The following is an 18,892-nucleotide window of genomic DNA, read 5'->3' on the forward strand; positions in this document are numbered from 1 at the left end:
GAAACAGTTTATAGAGTGTATCATCACGCAACTTTATTCGAGTAGTAAATATGGGCATTTTTCTACCGTGCTAGTGTGCAATAACGCGACGCAGCGAAGCGTATTAATTACCGAATATTCATTTGGAAGTACAGTTGAATTCTTTCCCTCGTAAGAATTCATGGTATTATTTACAAATTACGAACTATACTCAAATATGTTATGTATATTGTATTATGTAAATAAAGTACATATCGCATCGTCATTTATGTATTAATATGCATATATATATATATATATATATATATATGTATAAATATTATAATAAGAACGAGGAAATCGGAACATTTGCGTTTAATTTCAATTCGTATACACTATACTATAAAATATATATGTAGAGTATTCAGACGTCGAATTCTATGAAACGAACGAGTAAATTAAATTTAAAGCTCAAGTGCGAGCAAAAAGTGCCGAGTACGTTCAACCATTCCATCACATCCGTCGTACGCGCCGAAAGCGTATTCGGTGAATGGCGTTTCGCGAAATTAACCGTAGGATATTTTTAAACGTCCACATGGGGTCCGAGAAGTCTCGCAAGAAAGGAATAAGATAAATATAGCGCAGACGTGACAAGTCGCTGAGCGACACACGTTAAGAAAATTGCCTTTGATGAAGTAATTGCTTCTGCTTTTTTAATGAAGGCCGGTGTCGCGATCTATTTCCAATGCACTTATCGTTATAATTATTATCAGCTTCGTTAACCGAATATTTCAAGATTTATTAAAACTGCAAATTTTATTTCAGAGATAAATATTTTGCAATTAATAGAGGAAAGCCGAGTAGTAACGTAGGTCTCCCAGACATTCTCTTATTTCTTGAAATTTGAAAATTGCATTTCATTAATATTGATAAAAGTCTGTTTAGATGATTAAAGAAATAAAAATCCACAATTCATATATTTATAACTTATTTTTATAAAATCAACTGAAAGCAAATTTTTCAAATGCAAAAATTCTTACAATTTTTTTTTTTTCTTAGTTTAAATAGTAAGTCACCGATACCGGTTTTTACAAGTGGTATCGGTGACTTACTCTCCTCTACTATATTTTTCGTTTTTTGATAATGAGCAACATAACAAAATAAATTTAATATTTTTCAACTTCTAATCTTCTCGTCGAGTTTTTATCTTTATGATATAGACCCGATCCGTTAGTTAAACGAAGACGGGGATGGATGTTAAAGAGAGGGGGGGGGGCAACTATACCAAACCAGCCAGCGAATTTTCGTCAAGCCGAGGCGCGTGCACTCACGTTGCAAGTTGAGTTTTCAGCGGCGCATGAATAATGAATGAGAGCGCCGTGGTTGCACAGACAAAACGCCGGAGAATGCGATACTGTTATGCGTCGTCGGCTAAAATGCGGGATACGGTTAAATCTCGTGTAGGGAGACACACGGCGTCGATAACGGGCAACGGCGTTAAATAACTCAACCGGCCGATCGGGCGGGAGAGGGGGGGGAAGGGGGGGGGAGGGGCCCGTTCTCCACGGCGGCGATCGCTTTTTGCGCGTTGCGCATGGGGCCCCGACCGCGCAATTTGCGCGCGGTTTTAAAGCGCCTCAAGGGCCTCTTGCGCGACCTCCCCTAATTGAGGTATTGTGCCGAAGCGTGCCCGATCGAGTAGATTAAATTTTGCGAGTCCCGATCCCGACCGTCGCCGCCTATGAAATACGATCGCCTCAATTGATAATTACCTAATGTACCCGAGCTGGGCGTTTTGCATAAGCAGAGAGTCGCCAAGTCGTTACATAATCGAGCGCCACGCATGGTCCCAAACTAAACCGACAAATGCAACGCAGAATTTGAAAGAAATCATTCGTTTTTACATTTACATTTATATTTAAATATCTTGAAAGTGTCTTATACGCTTCCACAGAATTTCGACACAGAATTAAATTTTAGGATTAACACCGAATAATACGTTGTAAAGATTATAGCTGCTAAGTAGAATAGTTTTGCTGGTGGCAAGTCTAAAAATTTGACACGGACACAAAGCTGAAGAAAGTAATTTTGTTGGGTTTTTGCATTCGACGAATCAAATTGATTGCTAGTAAAAATAAAAAATTGTTGCACTATTATTATCATATTTATACGTCGGATAATTTTAATGGTCCAACCAAATTATTTTCAGATCTGGCCAGATCTGGCCAGCGAAACTTGTTTTCTCCGTGCTGTCCATGGAAATCTTCGAGTTGTGACTTCCCGTCCGAGGCGAAACGGGAAACCTTTCCGTGCGTATTCCGATTCACAGTTAAGTTACCCGCGGAAGAGAATCATCGTGGTTCTATCGGCGCCGTTCGCGGAATGCATCTACGGCGCGTCTCCGCGCGATCGAGCTAATAGAAACATTCGCGGGAATTAATTTCGCGAGGGGTTGCGGTAAGTGACGCGGTCAGTCGACGGGAAGGGGGGATAGCAATTCTAATGCATTTACCGTGGAATGCGACTCCTACGGACATTCACTGGATCGGACTGCGCCGTAAGATACCCGCTCGGTCCCTGCTTGCCCCCTCGAAGAAAGTAACTGCATCGTGGAAATGCAATGGCAACGTGGACTGCGCTCGTAAGATGACGTGGTTAACTTGACTTCTCATTTGATATACGCGATAGCAAATTCGCAATTCCCTCGCCAATAGATTTTCATCTCGTTCTCTTTCTGCTCATATCTCATTTTTTTTTTTTTTTTTTCATATTCAATTCATATTTCATATTTCATTTTCTTAAATAGGGTAAGGGAGAGGAGGTAAAATAACGTCTTCAAAGGTTTGTCGAGTTTTTCTAATTTTCGTGATCGACGTAAAAATAAATGATCAATTTTTTTCTGTTGTCATCTTATCTCCCCTTCTCCTACATAAATACATGCCAAGATTTTATTTCTTTTTGGACATTTTAACTACGTCATTTTTCACATCTCTTCATGAGAAAATCGATGGTGATTTTCGTCGGTTATTTTGAAAAGATAAATAAACGAAGGTAGAAAAGAGGAAATGTAATCTTTCTTCGCAGGCTTTCAATTGCAGGAGAAGCAATTAAAACTGCTGCTGCCTGACTAATCTTCTCGAGTAATCTTCTCCGATTTTAAGACAATCGTAAAAAGAATTTAGGATTAGATCGATTTATCTCCGAGGGTTTTGTCGGGAAAGCGCAGGTTGCTCGGACCGGAGACCGCGTAGCGGTTTTCCTACGGCATCCGACCGCACATTCTTGGCAGGGCTGCGGAATGTTGATCGCAGGCAAGGAGGAATGACATCTGAAAAAGGGAACTCCTGCTCCTAGCTTCGACGGCGACATTCAGCCGGCGAGATTCTCGGTGCGTTTCGTCATCGTTTCAAGAAAACGCGCGGAATTAATCCCGCGGAACTCTCGGCCATTCCGTCTAAGTGGGTTAATGAAGCCTCTCGGAACGAGATTCCCGACGATCGCCGTGACTTCGATATATAGCGCTGCGCGTTAGATTTACTGCTACAATAAAACGCGAGACGGTAAAAAAGCCGATTACATGGCTATCTTTCGTTCTATCGACTCAGCACGCCTCGCTCTTTGAAGAAATCTCGTGATCATCGTAAATATTATCGTGAGTTATCGAGAGAAGAGTGACTCTAAATCTATTGACTGGTATAAATTGGATAATTGAATTGTCCCTCCCGAATTAATTCACGAATAATTTATTCATGTTAATTATCCCTAGACCTATTATTATTATTATTATTATCATCTCTTCTTCCTTTTACCTCTAAATTAAGATATATTTACTTGCTTACAGAATTAATTCAAACTGTATACGCCAGAGAGATCGTGCAAACATTTGGATAAAGATCAAGAATATAAAAAAATCAGGTATTTTCAAAATATTCTTAAAGGTGTATTACTTATAGATTATTATAAATCGCATTTAAAATAGTACAAAAAAGTTTAGCAGTGGTTTGAAACCTGGATCAATTATTTATAATAAATAAATAGAAATGCTTTAATAGAAATGTAATGTAATTAAGAAGTAAAATTTTCAATTTTTTTATATAAATACTTTAAATATTCAAGATGATTTAGGTAAAACTTTTGTACAATGCAGTGATCATTTGTTCCGTAAATAAAAATGTTATTTTAATCTTTCATTTTTATTTGTAATTTTTCACTAATTTTTTTCACTGTACGTATAAGTGTAATGCGTAATCCTTAAATAGAGATACCGAAGTATCGCTGTAATATCTAATAATCAGAGTTTTATTCTTTTTTCTTTTTTTCAGATATAACGCAGAAAAACGCTCTTGTAAGTTTTGCCTTGTCAAGTGTAACTGCATGCTTCTTTTCTAAATAATCACCGGGAAAGAAGACCACCGGCGGCTGTTTCGAGACATCCTTGACGACGGATGTCTCACGTTAGCATACTCCGCCGGCGAGTTCGGATGTCATTCAAGTCTCTCCGAGCAGCGCGCACGTGCACGCCATCGGCTTTTGCGCTTTCCGTGAATGGTTATGGAGTACAAGGTTGAGCAACGTGTGTCTGCCTGCCACGGTCGAAGGATGATGATACAGCCGCGGGGATGTCGCGGGCAGAGGGGTGGTCAAGGTGGGGCCCGTTAGAAGAGAGATGTCCCTCGGCTTTTACGGCCGTATTTCATCCTTGCGGAGCCCGTTGCTCCTGTCGTAAAGACTCACGAGAATCGACGGATGCAGTTTCTAGGAGAGAGAGAGAGAGAGAGAGAGAGAGAGAGAGAGAGAGAGGAGGAAGAGAGAAAAAGACGGAGAGATAGAGAAAGAGCCCGTAATGGTGTTGAAATCGTAAAATCGAGGAAACCCTGCGGGCGGAGGCAGCCGATGTCGGTGAACGAGGACACGTAGAAAGCTTTCTCCGTGACGACGCGCTTAAAAGAGAAACGTGAGAAGTCCGTGTAGCAAGTATGTGAGAAAAAAAGAACAAGCGAAATGTATGCAAACTCGCGATATTATCGCGTCGAACGTCTCTCAGGCAGATTCGCCAAATCGATCGAGCGGCTTGGATCGAGAGCCCTGGAAGTTTCGGTCATGTCACTCGAGCGAATTCTTCTATCCCTAAATGGATTTCTGGACTTCCGACTCAATAGGAGAGTCACAGTACCGTGTTATAAGAGTGAATCACCCATTTCCTTTTCAATCTGTGACGTTTGTATTCCCTTCGTAATCTTTATCGTTCTCTTACTATTTTTCTTTTTCTTTTCTCTTTTCCGATAAGATAATCATTCGTGGAATATGCTACGATGCTAAAATGTGCAAGATCAAACACAGAGAGGCGAGATAATCATGAAAATGATGAATTATCTTATGTCTTGTATTTCGCTTTTCGGCATGTTCAGTCAGTTATCATTAGATTGACATTGTATTGTATCTCAGAATACACTGAATATATATAAAAACATAAATTGGTAAATAGTAAATCTTTGTTGCGAAATATACACAAGGTAATGGAAGGTGAACAATTTGAATATAACACTACATATTTGTACATTTACATTTGAAGATTGACATTGAGATCGACTAAGAATAAAATCGTGCTAAGTTAACATCGTATCGTCATTTCAGCACTTGTCAAGAAATATAATGTAAGTAATTGTTATATACAAAAATTTCTTTTTCGTAGACAATAACGCGATATTTGAATTTGGTTTTCATTGTTCAGTCTAGAAAATGACTAGAAAGATCATTTATCTAGGTATCGTATTGATTTTATTCCTATTTATTTATAACGACGTCAAGGACTTCTGAAACGGCAGACGATAATTCGAAATTACTGTTAATCAGCGTGATAACGATATGAAAATCACTACAAAAAAATCTTTTTGCACATGTGCAAAATTAATTAAAATTTAAAATTTTCAGTTATTCCGACACGCTGATATCATAGAACATAGGCGGTATAATAAAGCTTATATAACTGATTCATACAAAAAAATCACGATGAGTATCCATTTGGCAAAGGAGTGTTGACTAAGGTAAGATTTGATTTGTGTGCTACAACATAGATATATCATATCATTTTGTTAATCTCTCTTTATTGCTAAGATTATCTCATGAAATAGTGTGCATCAAGCAACCTCTTGCAATCCTTAATAATTAGTTTGTTCCATTTGCTACACATTGTATGATACTTTATACGCAATTTTACATGAAACGGGAATTACCTAAGTGGACAAAAAGCATATTTCCGAATGATGGCCCTCTGATGGATGCAGCTCTCTTATTCTATAAATTATTTTGTCACAATCACTTGAACAATGGCACTGGAGGCATGTCTAAATCATCTAAATTGAAAACATACTGCTTATAAGTTATTTAATCATTAAAAGTTAATCTTATATCGGTGAAATGCATAAATATCATATATTTTAATCATAAATGCCATTTAATTATTATTTCTTATTCTATTCTTTTTTGGTTTTTACTAATATAACTAGAAAAAAACAACTGAGAACTCTTAATATTTTACTTTTATCACGATATTTTAAAACATACAACAAATTCTTGACAATAATAATGACAAACTGCACGCCATTCTAGAACTAATTACTATTATAGATAATTTTGATCATGAAGACTTGAAATAAATAATTCTAATTATTTATTTAAAAAAAATAATTATGTTAATTAATTAAAAGAAATCATTCATACTTGATTTAACTTATTATTTAAGAATATTACATGCTTTCATGGATGCCATCAATATGTTTTTTACTCTTTTACAGATATATTATTAAATAAAATAATTGACAATATGCATGACGTGATTAACGGAAATCTCGTAGATCGAAAAGTTAATCTCTTCTCTGTATATGACGTAAATATGGCCGCATTGCTACATATTTTAAATATATTCGATCGTATTCCACGATATATGAGTAGCATCATAGAATTATGTGAAAAAGACGGCTAGTATTTTGTCAAAGTAAATTTCATTTTTATTTACAGTGCACGATGATACAAATAACATTTATCACTAACGAATTAACTGAGAAATAATATTTGCTTGTTGCAAGTATTACGTTATTTAGGTATTCCATCAGAAAAAGAAGATATTCTACCATTAGAAATAGAAAAAATTAACATTCCCGACTGCGAAAAATTATGCCCTTACGATAAATTCGTTCAATTAACAAGGGAAAATATGATATTTAACAAATGCCAATTTAAAAATTCAAAAAAAGATGAAAATTCGTTATTATTACTTCTAATTAAGAAATTGACTAAATTGTTAATTTAGAAATTAACAAAATATTCAAGGTTTTTTAAAATTGAGTCATAGTAACATTTTTTTTAGTTTAAAAAAATTTTTTAGTTTTCCTTTCAATTTCTATTCCTTACTTTAAAAAATGGAATTAAAATCAATCGATATTACCCAGGAAAGATGCGACATATTTCTAATAATATTAGCAACACAATTTTTTATTTAAATTGAGGATTAAGGATTTAACAAAATCCTTTTGATTAACGAACGGAAAAAACGCGACCACATTTTATAACATCTTCAATTTTATACCAAAGCGTTGTGATAATGCTGTTTCTTTATCTAATCGGTGTGGCACAACCGATTTTATTATATTTTCCTTATTATATCTAGTATCGTACTATCGAAATGATTAGATGCCCATACGATTCTGGAAAGTTAAGTTCGTTAAATATGTTCAGAGTCTTATCGAAGACACGAAGCTCACTGTCTACTGTATCGTAGCATATAATAATTACCTTATTATTTCGCGCCGCGGCGATTCGTTGTGATTTATACATTTCCATTTCACGATATATTCTTAATTTTCATTAAGGATAAATCTTTTCGACCATCGCTTAAGCAGATTAACTGAAGTTTAATTTGCCATTCTACATTACCTCTACTTATGTTGATAAATATTAATTTAACTCAACCGTGAAACGTTAATTTCTTATAATGTAAGAAAAAATTGTTAAACTTGATATATTAATTTTATATATATTGCGTATACAATAACCTGTATTACACATTGTATTAGTTAACCAATATCCGGCAATATAAAGTAAAATTTAAAATATTCCTTATGTATGATTATTAATACAATATAATTGATTGTAATCAACATAATTGTTATAGATTTTACAAATAAATATAGGTATTGACCTATATCTTTTTCTATTTACAAATTAAAAAAACTGCTTTGATGAAAGAGAGAAAAATTATATGAGAAAAATTATTATATTTCTCGCTCCATCGCCACTTCAGGTGAGTTTTAATAGTTTGATTAATATTTCGAAATATTATTATGCTGACATTAAAATTATGTATTATGTATATCAAATTAAATAATCATTATTAAATTAAATAATCATTATATTAAATTAAATAATCATTGTGTATATTAAATTAAAGAAAATAATAAAATTTAAAAGTAATTTCTTTATCATTGTGCAGAATTATGTCAATATCTAAAGAGTGAATCAATGTATAAAAACACTTTCATTATCGGGCGATGTTTGAGCAAATAAAGTAAATTTTCCGCAAACTGATTGGTCAACTTTAAATATTTCCCATTTAAAAACAATTATTGTCTCAACACTTTCGCGTGAGAATTTTCGTCTTAGAATTTTTCACAGAATCTGTCAGTAAAAAAAGAACGTTTTTTTTTTTTTTTTTTTTTTTTTTGAGACATATATATCATCTTCTTTCGATATATTTGATGTGATGACAAATCGACGAAGTGCGAAGTCTGTCTGAAAAAGGATTGCATTAATCTACATCTTTGCTTACAGCAAAGCTTGGCATCGAATTATTTGAAGACAAAACATACATTGCCGGGAAAAGGGAATTCCATTTATTTCTTCTGAAGATCTACGATGCAAGCCAGGAACGATACATCGTCGAATATTTATTATTGTAATGCAGTGGCGTTGTACAATGGCGTTATTTCGAGAAATGATGGGTGATACATTTTTTCCTTATAATTCTGTTTCATCCAAGTTTCACGACGGCAAAATCGGTTTTTCGTATGACTCATCTTCGCGATAATTTCTCTTACTATCGATAATCGTACGTCGCTGAAGGTATATTCACAGACTACATGACGACTCTACGTAAAACTAACTAACTACGTAACTACGTAACTACGTAAAAAGGCGTGTCCGGTCTAGATTTGACTTTTTTAAACCTTTCCGTAATTTTGATACTCTCTGGCATGTCTCATTTGCAATTCATAATCGTGGTCGAACACACGCGGCCGCGTAACGACGAGAATCAAACGTTTGTCGTGAATACTCTACACGAATCATCACACGGGATTAACATATATAATTATGGGGGAGGGGTAGTTTGGATGGTACCTCGGAGCGGCGCCCTTAATTCGCGTGATTCAACTCTGTGGGAAACAAGAATGCGTAGGAATACGTAAGAAAAAGATTCGCGTTGAACACGCAGTTTACCGAATAAAAAGGGCAAAGGGCTAGCTATCAAAAAAGACAGCTATCTTCTTTGGACATATAATGCGCTGATCAGCAATAACACGTACCTGCCAATTGTATCCGTTAGAAATTAGACCCCCTATTTTTGGAATTAACCTATCTTGAAAGTTGTGTTAAATTATGCTACATTTAGATTTATTGTTGTATTGTTTCTCGAATCGTTGTAAAATCGTAATGTAAAAAAAAATGTGATTAAAAAAAAATTAATAGTATAATAATTTAAATTATTCGTAACTTTTGCTTGGATCACATTTATATCAAAAACTGAAATATCACTTTTGCTCCATTTCAATGTTTGCGCTTCTCTGCGGCCGATTGTCGCGATTTCACGCACAGATAATGTTATCTACACAATGTTATTAAATACGTGCACACATATTATTCGATAAGGTATTCAATCGGGCAAACAACACTTTTCTTTACTATCGTAGCGATGAAGGCGTGGATTCGGTTATTATCGGCGATACACATTTTTTTCATTGATATTTGATTTTTCTTTGCGGTCGTCCCAGTTTTGTACGTCGTTTCCTATCAGAATAGTTTTCTAAGAGAACTCGTTTGACTACTTCTTGAGCTTTTTACAATATTCACTATCGTTAACAGCTTGATACAACTCTTTCAAATTGATTTCTGATGATTTCTGCCACATCATATTGTAACAATTTTAAAAATTTGAAAAGAATGAGAATTATTTACATGTAAATAATCAATTTTAAGCTAAAAAGCAGCAATTATCCAGATCGCAAGAAGCGTTAAATAAACGTATTAATAACAAATTACAGGACGCACTTAATATTGCGAGAATGATGCGTGTAGCAATCAATCAAACCTTCTTCTTGATAGGAATTATTACTTCTTATATGATCAACTACGTGTCATTACGTGTATGTTCTTCATAATATCCATCATGATCAAGACTTTAGAAAGGACTCTTTAGAGAGGATCAACCAACTCTTTTCAAAGTGTTATTATCTAACATGGAACAAGCAATTGATCGGCTTGTTTCGCGAATACTAAAAACACTTTGCGTTTAACGATTTCCTTAGCGAATTTTTCGGCATGGGATGGTGCCTCAGGTTACATCGATCGATCTCGTGTAATTCTGTATAATTTTTTTTTTTTTATTATGATATCAACATAATAAAAGTCGTGATTTTAAAAAAATATGCAAATGCAAAAAATTGAAAATTGAATGAAATTTAGCGAGTTATGTTACCGAATAATTAATATATTTAACAATAATATGAAATAAAATAGTGATATCCTAGTGATTTATGGTAAAAATAAGTTTAAATTAAATTAATAAATCATAAAGATAGAAGCTCAAATCACGAGCCGCAAATTTCTTCTTTAATTCATCAATCAATTTATAATTCTATTCTGTTATTAAAAAATTCATAATAAAAAGATTTATATAATGACTAAATTAAATGTTAATTGCAACCGTTACATTGAAGATAACCAGATATACCGCAATAAAATCGTTCGTTCTTCCCGGTTCGTTATATTCGTCATTGACCATAAGCTTTCAACTGTGATGGAGATGTCCCGCCAAGGTGAAGACATAACGGACATGGTTCAGACGAGGTCGGCTCTAAACAGTTCTAAATGCTATTGTCTAACACGCAAAGATCAGCATGGGTCGACGTGTCTGCAGGCACAAGAATACAACAGAACGGAGAGAACAGCATTGGGGGAATGAAGTTTGAAGGGGCAACAGGAAATTGCGGTCTATGGCAACATATCTGGAGTTAAATCAGGTAACAGATAGCCATCGCAAATTAGAAATTTCAGATTTCGAAAATGTAATCTATGCACATATCCCTATTATATTAGTGAAAGCGTTAAATAAAATTAATATTAAAAAATAGAAGAGAATAAAATGAAAAATTAAATTTCAAATAAAATAAAAAAATTACAAATAGTTATTAATTCACGTATAACAAGTATCGGTTGTTTTAATAGAAAGCAAATGATGCAAAGAAGCTGGTAGTCCAAATCGCATGGAATTTCCAGTTAGCCAGCCGTCGTCGTCTCACTTCTTTCCCTCAGATTTCGTATCTTTTATCTAAATGGGTACCTCGTGCGCTCTGTCTTACGTTCTTCTGTCTATGACGATGCCGTCTGGTTTCATTTCGCATCTGCAAGATCTCGCGACGGTCTAGCAAGTTTTGCCTGCCGGTCGCTGACCCCTCCACCTCTCATCTTTCTTCCTCCCTCGTCTTCTATCGACTACCCCGCGATCTTGTCTTTCCCGTTCGTCCTCCTTCGTCTTCTTCCTCCTCGGCTCTTATCGAACTCGCGTCTTCCTCGTCGTACTGAATCTTCTTGTCCTACCTTCCGATTTATGGGTCGTCGAAAGTTGGCCAAAAAAGGAACGGGAAAAATTTGAAGGAATCCGACCTGCTTTCTTGTTTCCTCTTTCTTCTCTTTTTCTTTAACGTTTTTCTACTTCACCTCTCTTTCTTTTCTTCGCGCGTATCTCCTGCGTGCGCGTGCAACGCGCGCCAACTATACAAGAGGGATCGTTTCTTCTCAGAACATCCGACGGATATCTCCCTAATTACTTTGGGGGGTTGGATTCCTGAGGATGCTGGAGAAAAGCCCCTAGGCGAGACACGGCATGACGCGGCGCTCCTGACGAGCCGATCGAGAAATTCCAAAGCGCTACATTCTTTTCTTTCATCTTTTCGATACTCATTCTTTCACGACAATTCTGTATTTTACAATATGACAATAAGTGATATCAAATGTTGCAAGCGTTCAAATATTGATTATTCTCTCAATAATTCTGTAGTCTTTAATATAATCATTCATATCGCAATAATTATTAATTCATTGGACATCTTATTTGAAATTTATTATTATTATTGGCTTGTTTTTTCATTTATTCTTATACCAAGAATCTCGTTAATTTAAAAAGTCCTAATTAATTTTATTTTGATATAATATGTATTCTCAATTCGTGTCAAATCAATTCAAAGAAAAATTTATGCAGATATTACATCCAATACGAGTCATCTTCGACTTAATCATAAAGATTTTTTTACATTAATCAAGCAGATGTAGAAATCTGAAGATGTAGAAATTTCTTTTTGAATCATTAAGAATTGGAAAAATGTTTCAACTCGTTATAACACTTACTAAAAGTGTAACACTTTTGAGTAATAACATTATATTGACGCAAAGTTGAAAAAAAAAAAAAGAATTTTTCATTCATAAAATCATAAAACCGCCATTACATACATGGCCATTATTTAATTAATAAACTTAATAAAAATTAAATTAGAATATGTAGACGTACTTATTATTGATTACATTATTTTTAAAAGTGCAGTGTAAATCCATTACTGTTTAGGAAAGTAATATTTTGTCGATCAAAAAAATATTAATTCTCGTGTATTGCAGAAAAATTATAAACCAAAAAAAAAAAAAAAAATATATAATTTTAATATTTGAGTCATTTCCCCCCTCCTCCCTACTAAATGTTTCAAATTAATTACGTTTATTAAAAAGTCAATTTTACTTGCTTCTTACTCTTTTCTAATCGTCATCTTAGTTATCGTTCGCGAAAGACATAAAGCTGATCGTACGACGTCGCCTCCGACTTGATTTCCGAAGCAAAATCATCGAGTAGCATCAAATCTTATCCTTAGGCGAAAACGAGGAAGGACCGAAGCACGCGCTCTCCCGCGGAATGTTTGCTCGGTGTAACGGACGGTCGTATCATCCTCCAGAAATAGCTCGTGTCCTTTTTCGAGGAGCCTGCGAGGTGGGAGGTGAGATCGTCACCGTAAAGACAGTCGCGATCGATAAGACCGTGATCGATTCGCGCGGCATTCGAATGCACAGGCCAAATTTGACATACGCTCGGGCGTGGCCGCCGGCGTGGCCTTTATTTAGTCCTTTCGCGTCTAGTGGCTTTTGTAAACGCCTTTCCTTTCGCGGGGCCGAACCGAAGAGAATAACGGTTGCTCCGACGCCAAGTTCCTTGAGTTATTGCTAGCAATTAAAACGTTTTCGACGAATCAAGCTTCGGAGATACGTAGAGCCGTAGAGGCCTTGTATTCCAATTAACTTTAACATGGCTTTTACTTTAATTTAACAAGCATTAAGGTTCGTGCATTATAACTGAAATAACCGACGAAGAACCTTCAGTAATGTCAAAGGCAGAGGATGTTACGATTAATTTCATCAATTTAATTTTATTCAATAATTTTAATCAATTTTATCGAGGTCTATTAATTATATTGCTTTTATTTATAATTTGGATACAGAGTCATCTTTATTCTCTGGAAGAAAAAAAAAAATACGAAAGTTACGAGAGAAATGTTTGTCTGCATAGAAAAACTTGTTACTAAATCATTAGCGACTTGTTTCCGCTATAATTAGACGCTCTAAAACTTATAATAGGTCATAAAAATAGTGTTTTTTTTTTTTACCGGTTATACGGAATAAAGAAGCGCGTGTTGTTAGAAGACTCTTACGGTGCACGACCGTTAAGGTATAAATAAGCGAATTCCCCGTACTTTCTATGCCCAAACGTAGCTTTTCCTGCGTTCTCCGAATGGGGGAAACGAGAAACCGGTGAAAATCGTCTTTTGCATCGCGCGCGCAACGATGTACCGTTCAGTTTGTCGATCGATAGTATTGCAAAAAGTTGCATCGCGGAAACACTCACCGCTCGTCCTATCATGATGGTCTTCGACGTTAAGACGCGCCGGTAAATGACGGCGTCATGCATTATTTAGCAAATGCTATGGATCACTGCTCGCAGACGCATTCCGTCCATCGAAATTATGCGAATAGCTCACATAAATAATTCGACACGGAGGAAGTCTTTTTAACTCGTAACGTTGCAGTTGATGGAAGGAGACTCTGGCATGCCTAAGTTAAGCCTTTGTTGCCGTGACGTAATGTGTGTTTTTTTTGATAAAAATTTTCAATTTTAATAATATGAAGGGCATATTACGCCTTTGTACAATTTTTATATTTATATAATGAAAAAATTATAAAAAACTTACTTAAAATTATTCTATAAATTGCATTTAAAATTAATACAAAAAAGTTCAGCTAGGTTTAGACAACTAGGATTAAAAATTAATCGTCGCAAAATTGTTTAAATCCAATCTAAAATAATCTATTAATTTTCTCGTAATTTTTTTCATAGTAAGTAAAAATATGTGTAATCTTTAAATTATTAAGAACTTACTTATTTTATCACAAGCGCGTAAAAGCATAGCTTGACAAATTATTGAATTTATGCTTTGTTACAAAAAGATAAAAGACAAAAATTTGATTTTCAAAATTATCTGACCACTACCAGTTATCTTGAAGAATAAAGCTTTCTCTTTGAACAGATAATGATGTCGCATGCTCGACGTCTTATACACGAAGGACAATGTAGTTTTTCATCGCATGCGATCGGCGCGCGGCCGTTGTACGATAATTTAACGCACGACTTCATAACGATGCCTAACGATTACGTCCATATTACCGATAAAACACGTACATACAGTAAAAAGTATACGATCAAGCATCACGATTTCACCGGTGAAATGTTTCCGTAAACGGTAATGTCTTCAAGCCGTAGATAGATAACGCATTGCAGCGATTGGAATCTCACAGTTTCTACAGAAATGATACAAAAGCATCTATTTCCATTATTACCAATTCAGTTCATTCTGAATCGCATAATTATGTCACTCTTATCTACATTGAGTTTCGTTATCGCGTAATCTCTCTCTGTTCCGGTTGATTCTGCACCAATAGCGTTTGCAACCTTCAACCTGTGTGAATCCTAAAGTCGAGTAGTCTTCAAATGGTTGAGATTCGGGAAATAGTATTTGTCGAAGCTATCGAGACAATACCGTTATCGCGCGTTCGGTTTCCGACTTAAAAATCTACAAATCATCTGAATTTAATGACGCCTATCTTTCTAAAACAAATACTCGAATGCGCCTGAACGTTGCGTCTGAGCGTTCCGCGTATTTCGCGATGTTCCTTTTCGAGCGGGCTCGCTCCGATGAGCACCCGACGAAGCCCGGTAAGTGTAAACTCCTCGTGAATGGCCTCTTATACTTCGTGGTACTTATGACATAATAATTTCATTACGTGCGGCGCATACACACGCCGAGGAGAAACCGGGCGTGTGAGGGGAGCGTATAAAACTCGAAGCGGCAACACAACACAAGACCTCCGCGCGGGCGGAGGCATTGACCAGGCGGTGATGCGTTTGCATCGGATCCAAAGAGACCAGCGAGAATCACGCGGTGGCCCCGATTCTCGTGTTACCGGAAGCGACGCGTCGCACGTCATATTTCTTCGATCGCCTCGCCCGCGAAACCCACCCGCAACGATCGACCGCAGGTCTCCAGTCCGTCAGATCTAGACCGTAGGACTTCTTTGGCTTCGACAGATAGATAGCTAGTGAACTACCAGAGAGAATGGGAAATAACGGCTGGAGAGAGGATTGTGCGTTGTGAAAGATTAATAATTGTCCGACTGACTACTCTGCGTTAATTCCTGTATGCAAGTGGCAAATCTATGCAGATCACCATGGCGGACTTAATTTCGCAATATCATTTTACGTCCGTTATTTTCAAGTTCGCAAGTTCATAAATTGTAGTATGTAGATAAATCTGGTAAAAAGTTTAATATCGTGCGTTTATTTTTGGCGTTTATTTGCATCGAAATATATAACGTCATGACGATTTATAACTCAATAGAGAAATTACGAGTTGCGACTTAATCCGGATCCGGTTGCTGCCCTGCTAATTTATTCAATTTCACTCGGAAGCTTTTTTTTATTTATTTATTCCCGAGCGAACGAAGTTGTTCGTACGTTAAATACACGTAAATATCGCTGGACCACGCAGTTGATCATTCGTTCTCGAGAGATTTTCGAGAGTGAGCAACGTCCAGAGAAACATACACTCGAGACCTCGAAAGAGTGGGAGAAAGAAGGAGAGAGAGGGAGGGAGAGAGGGAGAGAGGGAGAGAGAGAGAGAGAGAGAGAGAGAGAGAGAGAGAGAGAGAGAGAGAGAGAAAGAGAAAGGGGAGGCAAACCATGCTCTTGGGAATATGTATTACCTTGGTATGAAGGAACGCCAGAGACTTGTTCACATTCTCGATTTTGTGAACTCGCATGCGCCCGTTGTTGGGCTTGGCCAATCGCTCGCCGGAGATGATCTCCAATAGTTTGAGCAGTTTCTTGCCATCTGCCAGATCGGTGAACAGATCATCCACCTCCATGCGCGCCTGGGAAGCCATCAAATTCTGATGTGATTCGATTCGAAAGTCCGAATACGCGGAGAAATATTATAATTGTAGAAAATTATTATTCATCAAAAGTAATTTCATACATCAAGACTAATTAATACTGTCAACAAACACCGTCAACACTGTGTTTACGATGATGTTTTGGAGATAGGCATGAATATTTTACATCTAAAAATGCAAATTTTTATCTTTTTGGCAATCTGCCAAATTTCTTTAATTACTTAATATATTATCTAGAATTAGAATTATTAGGTGTACTCTACCTTCAGCAAAAATGAGTTGATCCATTTTGTGAACGTCTTCTTTTGGATATGAAGACGTTCTTCTTGCAGGGCCTTAATGCGGCCCTGCTCGAACTTGAGGACGTCTTCCCTCTGAGTCATTCTCTTCTGTATCTGTGCACCGCCCCTGTGTCTGTCGACTCTCGGTGGCGGATATGTGAAGGCGTCTCCGTAACTACGAATTTTTTCTCGGGGTGCGGCGCTGGACCCGGCGCCGGGCACATACTGCGCCCCTGAAACAAAAACCGTCTGCTTTTGGAAACACATGCCGTTAGAGTAAACGTAGTATAAACACAGAATACAACCATATTCGTATTCCCCTGACTACGTGAGATACAACCATAAACGTTCGCCATGAATGTACGAGGGGGGAGGGGGAGGGGGGGGTTTAGCATCTGTGTCCTTTCTAGTGCATGTGTTTGAAAATCCTTTCGTGACTAACTCTCACGTGAATTCCATGGGATAAAAGTTGATTCATTAGCGAAAAATAACAAAACCAAAATATGAACGATATTTTCGAAACAATCATTTCTGAAAACTAGGTAGCCGAGAGATTTTTCAAATAAAATCAGAATTTTTGCTATGTACACGAAAATAAGCTTTTGAAAGCTAGAAAATTTAAAAATTTGATACATATACAGATCTGAAAATAATTTTGTCTTTAAAATTATATATAAAAATTATTATGTATTAAAAATTATTATGTAACGTTCAAATTGGGTGCTAGAAGATAAAAAAATTTTGCAATATTATTATCATGTTATTTAAACGTTTTGTATCGTAATTCTGATGGTCCAACAAAATTATTTTTAGATCTGTACTGGCCAAATTTTTACATTTGCCAGCAAAACTATTGTCTCCGTGTATAAATGATAGCGTATAATGAAATCACGCATTAAAAGTTTATAATAAAAATGAATTTGTGAGATAAAATAAATATTATATGTATTTTTCTTAAAATTGGAAAGTTCAAAAAAATTTTTAAATATACATTTTTAGCAATTTATAATGCAACTCTTTTATATTTTCTGGAAAATTACATCAAAACCCATTTCATTAATCAATTTCACATTCCAATTTAAATCTGTTGTAGTTATTGATCATTGATCCATGTATACGATAATAGTTTAATTGAAATCCAGAGGCAAAGATCTATACGTTTATAAATAGTTCCTAACTAATAAAACGATCTTTCATTATTTTGACATAGAATGTTCTAACATTTGACCGCAGCAATATTGCATCGTCAATTCATCATGATGTATCGAATAGTCACGCCGATAAGAAACTATCGATGGAAAATGTGACCTCATAAAATTTAATATATTTCATGTTTTTCTATTAGAAAAAGCTAATAACAAAATATTTAAAGGAATAATAAATATGGCAAGATACATTATCGCACAAATAAATATCATGTTACTTTTTTAAACGTTTTAAAACCTTTTTATTAACGTGCTCAGCACTTCTTAGAGCCGTTCAAGATAACAGAGAGAGAGAGAGAGAGAGACAGCGAAAGCTAAAGAGACATTCGTCATATCATCTTTTCGATATCTATCGCGAGAACGCGATAAGACGTATATCCATCGTAAAGTAGGCTGATAGGCGAATGCCATAGGCGTGGATATTGCACGGTGTTTAGGATGGGAGTGCACCGTTATTTTTCTCGCGCGGGAGAAAGGAACAACGGGCATCCTTCTCGGGAGGATTAACGATTCGTGATAACTTTTACGAGTAGCAATATTTACGCAGCAGGCAGAGATAAGCGGAGGGATCGAAGCTCGTACGCGTCAGAAGATATTCGAGGACGAAGCGGCCGCGCGAAAATATTCGCGACAATC

At 36.0% G+C, this 18,892-nt stretch overlaps 1 protein-coding gene and 2 long non-coding RNA genes across 6 annotated transcripts in view; 2 read left to right on the plus strand and 1 right to left on the minus strand.

Moving 5' to 3' along the window:
• The window catches only part of LOC112552886 (uncharacterized), a 33,980-nt gene extending 27,594 nt beyond the window's left edge, over positions 1-6,386 (plus strand). Inside the window, exons 2-3 of the long non-coding RNA XR_003096828.2 lie at positions 3,800-3,873; positions 4,281-6,386. This is a non-coding gene — a long non-coding RNA (uncharacterized LOC112552886). The remainder of the gene's footprint in view (positions 1-3,799; positions 3,874-4,280) is intronic.
• Positions 1-18,892, minus strand: part of kst (spectrin beta chain, non-erythrocytic 5 kst) — a 73,419-nt gene that overhangs the window by 25,953 nt on the left and 28,574 nt on the right. For all 4 annotated transcript variants that reach the window (XM_089074044.1, XM_089074041.1, XM_089074040.1 and 1 more), the window contains exons 2-3: positions 17,034-17,284; positions 16,582-16,749 (exon numbers count right to left, since the gene is read on the minus strand). In XM_089074044.1, coding sequence (XP_088930170.1) covers positions 16,582-16,749; positions 17,034-17,153 — 288 coding nt within the window. In that variant the 5' untranslated portion in view covers positions 17,154-17,284. The remainder of the gene's footprint in view (positions 1-16,581; positions 16,750-17,033; positions 17,285-18,892) is intronic.
• On the plus strand, positions 6,673-9,699 carry LOC148937143 (uncharacterized). Its single transcript, XR_016138647.1, has 3 exons — positions 6,673-6,952; positions 8,129-8,257; positions 8,785-9,699. It is a non-coding gene; the product is annotated as an uncharacterized LOC148937143 (long non-coding RNA).

Source organism: Pogonomyrmex barbatus, unplaced genomic scaffold, assembly GCF_055798465.1.
Source record: "Pogonomyrmex barbatus isolate J1 unplaced genomic scaffold, ASM5579846v1 scaffold16, whole genome shotgun sequence".
Classification (NCBI taxonomy): domain Eukaryota; kingdom Metazoa; phylum Arthropoda; class Insecta; order Hymenoptera; family Formicidae; genus Pogonomyrmex; species Pogonomyrmex barbatus.